Source organism: Branchiostoma floridae, unplaced genomic scaffold (assembly GCF_000003815.2).
Source record: "Branchiostoma floridae strain S238N-H82 unplaced genomic scaffold, Bfl_VNyyK Sc7u5tJ_418, whole genome shotgun sequence".
In the NCBI taxonomy this organism is placed as follows: Eukaryota; Metazoa; Chordata; class Leptocardii; order Amphioxiformes; family Branchiostomatidae; genus Branchiostoma; species Branchiostoma floridae.
The window spans coordinates 4542-12043 of record NW_023365842.1 but is presented as its reverse complement, the minus strand read 5'-3'; the positions used below and the strand labels follow the sequence as shown (position 1 = coordinate 12043).

At 39.9% G+C, this 7502-nt stretch overlaps 2 protein-coding genes across 3 annotated transcripts in view; one reads left to right on the top strand and one right to left on the bottom strand.

The window, feature by feature from the left end:
* Positions 1–6884, top strand: part of LOC118408800 (phosphatidylserine synthase 1-like) — a 10715-nt gene extending 3831 nt beyond the window's left edge. For both annotated transcript variants that reach the window (XM_035809659.1, XM_035809658.1), the window contains 8 exons: positions 636–794; positions 1745–1896; positions 2729–2788; positions 3202–3283; positions 3781–3959; positions 4298–4397; positions 5109–5162; positions 6189–6884. In XM_035809659.1, coding sequence (XP_035665552.1) covers positions 636–794; positions 1745–1896; positions 2729–2788; positions 3202–3283; positions 3781–3959; positions 4298–4397; positions 5109–5162; positions 6189–6377 — 975 coding nt within the window. In that variant the 3' untranslated portion in view covers positions 6378–6884. The remainder of the gene's footprint in view (positions 1–635; positions 795–1744; positions 1897–2728; positions 2789–3201; positions 3284–3780; positions 3960–4297; positions 4398–5108; positions 5163–6188) is intronic.
* A 341-nt stretch (positions 6885–7225) lies between these two features.
* LOC118408799 (G-protein coupled receptor 84-like) overlaps positions 7226–7502 on the bottom strand; it is a 2927-nt gene continuing 2650 nt past the window's right edge. The window contains exon 3 of the mRNA XM_035809657.1: positions 7226–7245. Coding sequence (XP_035665550.1) covers positions 7226–7245 — 20 coding nt within the window. The remainder of the gene's footprint in view (positions 7246–7502) is intronic.

Here is a 7502-nt window from a genome sequence, read left to right as displayed (position 1 = left end):
TATATGCATGCATTCAATGTAAGGGCACCCTTATATATTTGAATAATTTTACTCGGTTTTGCAAAACCATTCTTAAAAATATGTATCCATTTTTACTTATTAAAGCATACAAGATATCTCCTACTAACAATTAATATTCCAGGACTGAATTTTTCTATGAAAAACATTCCCTTTCTCCCTCACTCACCCACCCATTAACTCACCCACCTACTCACTCACTCACTCACTCACTCACTCACTCACTCACTCACTCACTTACTTACTCAGTCACTCACTCACTCACTCACTCACTCACTCACTCACTCACTCACTCACTCACTCACTCACTCACTCACTCACTCACTCACTCACTTACTCAGTCACTCACTCACTCACTCACTCACTCAAATATGCATCAGTCAGGGTTTTGTTATATAGTTGGATAGTACGATGTTTATTCTCTTAACTACTAACTCACTCACTCTCTCTTTCACTCATGTGTTACATGCTAGATCCAATATGTTGATTTATTCATACCTATAGATATCCATGTATGTCTGTTTAGTTGTACTGTAAGTAGTTGTTATACATGTAGACCTTACGAAAGTCGCTGTACTTTTGTCGTGTCAATAAAAAATTTCATATCTGTGTTTCAGGAGTATGCTGTGAATTGTTCCCAAGTGACATGGGAGAGACTGTGGGGTCACTGTGACATCTTCATGTTCGCCCATTTCTGGGGCTGGGCCATGAAAGCCTTGATCGTCCGCAGCTTCGGGCTCTGCTGGACAATAAGTGTCACCTGGGAAGTTACTGAGGTAAGTTAAAATGTATTCATTTTGCAATGACAGAGGGTGTCAAATACTACAAGTATAATATGTGATTCCTTTGTTGTGAGTTGGCAAAACATCTATTGTTCTGACCATCGCCCATTCACAAGTTTTTGCAGCCAACTGGAAAAGTTATGCCACTTGGCACAAAAGTCTGTGAATTTTCATTAATTTTAGCAAAACTAACCAAGGAAATAGGGAAGAAACACACTAAATTTGAAAAGTAGTATAGTGGAGCTGGGCTAGGAGTATAGTGGAGGGCCTACGTTATTCCATCCTCTGGTGAGGACTCTTGAGTTGTCACCTTTGCCAAGAAGGTTATGTTTTCTGTGCTGATTATGGGTGGGTGGCTGGTTGTGTTCATTATCGTCATGTAATGTCATTTAACATACTAAAGATGTGAAGTGATTTGGAGGTATGTATTTAGGAGTATTTGTACTTTGAATTTTTGTTACACTATTTCAGCCACACCTACCTACATGTATACATCGGCATTACGTATGCAGCTGTCTTTCAGCTCATTTGTGACACCTGTTCAATCAACACCTGTTCATTCAACACCTGTTCTGTTGAAATACCACAGCTGGCCTTCATGCAGCTGCCTACATCTTGTCGTATACACCTTGAAAAGACACACCTAACTATACACCGGCATTACGTATGCAGCTGTCTTTCTTGTCATTTGTGACACCTATTCATTTGACACCTGTCACAGCTGGCCTTTATGCACCTGCTTGCACCTTGTGTGTATGTATACACCTTGAAATGCAATACGTACAATATGTATGCATCTCATTTGTGACACCTGTTCATTCGGCACCCATCACAGCTGGCCTTCATGCACCTGCTTGCACATTGTGTGTATCACCTGCATATATACCGGTATTATGTATGCAGCTGTCCTTGCATCTCATTTGTAACACCTGTTCATTTCACAGCTGGCCTTCATGCACCTGCTGCCTAACTTTGCGGAGTGCTGGTGGGACCAGCTGCTGCTGGACGTGCTACTTTGCAATGGCGGCGGCATCTGGCTCGGCATGTTTGTCTGCAAGTGCTTTGAGATGCGCGGCTACCGATGGGAGAGTATCAAGTAAGAACCCATTTCTACTAGACAGCGATCGCGCTGCGCTCTCACTGTGACCTAAATGGATGTGTGTCAGGGCTCTAGCCAGCTCGAAATTTTTTTTCCGTCAGCCAATTCCCATTGTCGCGAAAATCGGGAAAACGCTCTTCCATGAGTTAGAACGACTTAACTGAGACCTTGAAAAACGGGTTTTTAATGAGATTATCGTATGCTAAATGGCGCCGATACACTTCGTCAACAATAATAACAATAGCAAAACAAACAGTGTGTGGCTTTTACGGCCGTGGACAGCGTCCCCAAGCCGCCTGTAGCTTCCACCAAGGATTTTTGTCGGTCAAGGTTGACGGATTGGTTTTAAAATTTTTCCGTCACACGCAGCAAATTTCTGTCAATTGACGGATCAACGGACGCTGGCTAGAGCCCTGATGTGTGTAACCTTTGATTTCATACTGGGTTACCAGTCCATACAAAATGTAAAATTATGACTGAAAAGTCAGCAAAACACTGCGACCTCTCTTTTGTGAGTAGAGTAGATCAACTGATATGAGCAACGGAGAGTCCAAGAGTGGTATTCTGCAGTGCACTCCTCCAAGCTTTAGGATAAAGTACTGCAGGTTGTACATTTTGGTACAGTATCAGAGACTAGTGCATTTTCTTACCCATTTGGTACCACTACCTGCCCTATTCACATTACATACCAGTAGCACATAGCCATTGTTATTAGCACTTAATTTTTTTGGGTTGAGCTAATAAGTTGTTTAAGTTCAGTTCCATGTCTAGTATCTAGTATGATTGTGATGTGATGTTAAAACTGATGATTTTGTACCTTGTTTCCCAGGGACATAAGGTCCACCAAGGCTAAAATCAGACGTGCCGTCATGCAGTTTACTCCTGCAAGGTGGGAATATTTCTGTTGTGCTGTTTCATGTCTTTCATATTGTGTATTGGTTTCTATTTGCTGTTTCTTAAAATGTAATAAAACATTTCTTACTAAAGATCACTGCTGTCTTTAATTTTTGTAAAAGAGATGCCAAATAGCAGTTATGCAAGCAAATTGATTTTAATAATCGTTCAGGCATTTCAGGTAGTATCCACTAGGGGCATAAAGACAAGTTTTAGATAGGCCAATGCATATGGGAAACAAATTTAAGACAAAGTTAAAACAAGGTTGATGCAAATTAGTACAGGAGCTATATAATGTTGTCTCCAAATGCCGTAGGGTTTGATACATTGTAAAAGAAATCTTGGTACTGCCATTGAAATGAAATCAATGTGTTTATGCACTCCAACTGTTGTTGAAAATCCCCACAGTTGGAGTCATACTCGCTGGCTGGATCCTAAGTCGTCGAAGATGCGTCTGATGGCCGTCTACCTCTTACTGGTCATATGGCAGGTGTGGTGGAAGTGGTTTATTTTTGGCCACACCTCAGGGGCAGAGCTCATATGTGCAGTACTGAGATACTGAAAATATTTTTAGAATACGTATTGAGATTGAGTTGAAAATATTTTGAAAATATATACTGAGATTGATGTTTAAAAGTTTTAGAAAATTATTCCTACGAAAATGTCCCCTTTCCAATGGGGATGTAGAGATGGTGGTCTATAGAGGATCCTGAAGTGTCAAACCTCTGCACGCTGTCAAGAAGTAGCATTTACCTGGCGAGCTTGGCTAAGAATACAAACCTTGGCACAGCTGGTTCAGTGTAACGTAACCAGCTGCTGCAGCTCTGCGAAATTGGTGTGTGGTTCAAATGGCAGTTATACTGGCTATATAGATACAGACATAGTCTCAATACAATCATAGCTACTAGTAAAAGCAGGGCATTTTGTTGGAAGTATTACACTTCGCAATTGACCTTTGAAAAACACACCTGTTTCCTCCTTTCTAAGATTTCGGAGCTGAACACATTTTTCCTGAAGCACATCCTGCACATTCCCAACCACCATTATCTGACCTGGGGACGCATCCTGCTCATCGGCCTGGTGTCTGCGCCCACCATCCGCCAGTATTACGCCTACGCCACCGATACCGCCTGCAAGCGGGTCGGCACGCAGTGTTGGGTTGTTGGGTAAGTGTTTGTTTTTGTTTGTTTGTTTTGCATACCCGGTAAACCGCCTTAAGGCGTAACACACCAAGTTTGTACTAAACGGTACAAGTTGCATTATCCAGACACTGTTTTTGTTCCACTCATACCGGCAAGGTCCCCTACTCTTTTTGACAAGTGCGGTGAGTTCGACCTCAGAATGCAGAAAAAAATTAAAGTTAATAAGAAAAACTATTGGGTGTTCTTAAGCCATACCATTTCTGGTTGGTTCATTTGGAATACACCAATGTATGAGGTATGCACACATGTATTTCAAAGGGAAGCCAATAGTCATGAATGAGATCTTATGAATGTCTTTCCAGGGCCATCACTTTTATAGAGGCCATCATCTGCCTTAAGTTTGGAAGGTCTCTGTTTGCACAGACACAGCTTCCTTTGGTCTTCTTGTGGCTGGTCTTCCAGGTACGGTAGAAGTAGATTCATTTATTTTTGCGGGGAGGAAATTTTATAGTAGAAGAGGAAGGAGGTTGTATGGTGTTTAAAGTTCCCTGTTGAAATGATTTTGTAAGTACATGACTTTCCAGTAAAGAACAATGAAAGCGTCAAAAATAAATGCACCACAAATTTGAAGATGTATAGTACAACATTTACTTTATTCTAGACAAAAAATGCATGTATATTATGTACATTTACGTATGTATGGTATGAAGATGGTTGATTATTTTTATCATTTAGTCTTCTACAGTCAAACCTTACAAGTCCAGATTCTAGCTAATTAGAGTGTGAAGTAGAGTAACCTTAATTTGGTTTCACATAATATTGTGCATTGACAGGGATCTCCCCAGAAATGTAGAGTATGATGGTGCTAGGGATAAAATCAACCAGTGTGGCATGCAAAATGGCCCAGGAAACGTCCTCATCACACTTGAGGCGGAACACATTTTGCCGCCTTCAGACACAAATGTCAGTTTTTCTGTGAGTTTAGCTTGACATCGTTTCTAAAAATGCACTCTAAAGAGAAAGGAAAATATATTCATCAGAAAAACCTCGTTTTGGGAAATCCTTCTGATAGTATAACAGTATGATGGGGAAGCGCCATTGTTCCATTTTTAAGGAGATCCCTGTAACATTGTCTACAGTCAATGTGTTTTATAACTTTTGACCATTTTACAGATGGGGATGACTTTCCTGTGCCTGTACGTGATGGTGTATATTGCTGGTCGAAGGGTATGTTAACGTTACTGTGCTGTCATTAGAGAGCTCTGGAGGAGCTTGCAGCCCTTCTCTTCATTTGTTATGTTTTAGTGAACATGAATTCATGTTTCATGTCGGCTTGCGAATTGGACACATGTTCCCTAATCCCTTATGACCTTCATCTTTGGTCCCCTCTTCTACCTATCTCAATCGTTGTTGTCGCTTTTCAGGGCAGTGTGCATGTCTACCCTATCCCTGTTTCTGTCCAGTTGGTGAATAGGCTTATTCATGAAGAAACTTAGTTCTCTTTGGAGTTCACAAAGAAGAGGAGATAAGTATAAGTACAGGGGTATCAGAAAGGTGACATTATGTCATTCAATCTGTAGATGAATATTCCATGCTAGCAAACAATTTCTACATATTAGCTGTATGCAATTTGCATATCGATTTGCAATGAGCAGCCACAGCAAATAGCAAATTAACAATTTTCACAGCAAATATGAAGTTGTCAAATCAAGCAATAAATTATTCTAGTTAACACCAAATTGTTACAGCAAATGTCAAATTATCACAGCAAACATCAAATTATCACAGCAAATGTCCAATTATTACAGCAAGTCTAGACATGAAAACATCATAGTAAACATCAAGTTACATGTACATTGTATTAGAATGAACACCAAAGTATTACATTATTACAGTGAACATCAAGTTATCACAGCAAATGTCAAATTATCACAGCAGACATCAAATTGTTACAGCAAATGTCAAATTATCACAGCAGACGTCAACAGCAAATGTCAAATTATTACAAACATCAAATTGTTACAGCAAACATAACATTGCAGAAAATATCAAATTATCACATCAAACATCAAAATATCGCTGCAGAAATCAAATGATCACTGGAAACATCAAGTTATTGCAGCAAGCATTAAATTATCAAACAGAATTTTCTGAATATCTGATGTTCTGATTTTGAACTGATTTCTAAATGTAGTGTCAAGCCTTTGTGATTGCCCAATGACAGAAGTTATGACATATTTCCCCCATTTCTAGGCCAGGGAAGAGACGGCAAAGTTGAATGGTTCGCACACAAACGGGTGTGTCACCAGAGGTGAGGATGGAGGAATGGCGGGTTACGACAGCGTGGACTCCGATTTCATGCCGGACAGTCCGATCAAACGAATCAATCCTGTACGGAGCACGAGACTCAGGACCAGAACCGGGAAGTCCAACGGGGTTTGAACAGTTAACCCCAACCCTGCTGAAATAGCCTTTTGACACAAAAGGGTAGTGCTAGTTAGCAGGTTAAGCTTCAGGGACAAGGTTAACTGACGTGTTGGAAAGGCTTTACTTAGTAACTTATGGACAAACCTAATTGTTAATCCAAGGTTTGAAAGCACAGTGTAAATTAATTGATTTTGCTGAACCTTTTCTTTGAAATGCTCTAATTGATCATGAAAGTGCAAATAGATGTTTTATTTTTGTGAATGTTGACTCGTGATAACTTGTAAATGTTTTTATGTGCTTTAACTCTCACTCTCGATTCAACTAATGAATCTATGATGAAACAAAAAAGTGTATGAGCTACCATTCATTCACAGTAGGCACATGTGGTTTTCACTGTTTTATAGTGTACTTACAATGTTTTTGAAAGGCAATTTGGAAGTTTTGTGCAATTTCTTGGCAGAAGTCATCATTTGGAAGAGTGTTTGTAAACACCTTACAGAAGTAAACATGTTAACTAACAAAGCTTCACTAATGTTTTCCTTTTCACTAGTTTTACTGTTCACTAATGTTTTAACTAAGTTAGTTAAAACCTTTCATTGCATAGGATAATGTCCATCTCCGTTTCTATACTCAGGGCTCAAAATACCACCTGCATATGCAGGTAAAATTGGAGCTGTGCAGGTATTTCTGGTGTCTACCTGCACCTAACCTGCACTGGTCCATGTACTGGATTTTATACATGAATGTCAAATGATGTAGGTGTATGTGGATTGTTATTAGCTGCATTGACTGTTACTACCAATTAAGTATAAAAGAAAAAATGCAATGGTTCCTCAACGATCTTAGTATGATCCTCACCTCACCTAGTCCCTTGACCTCCAGGCTATTGGGAGACAAGGTATGATCCATAATTCCTAATTTCAGGGTGGTGCAGGTAAAATTTGTCTGGTGCAGGTAATTTCCAATGTTACCTGCACCAGTGCGTGTATGCAGAAAGAAGTATGCGAGCAGTGGTGTATGTTCTACCATTTGTCCACAAGTGCCAAGTACAAAGATAACGTACGTAGTACGTACCATGTTTAAAGTGTTTGGTATTACCCATCTGAGGTTTGAGTCCACTTCCTCTCGAATTCGCTAGTG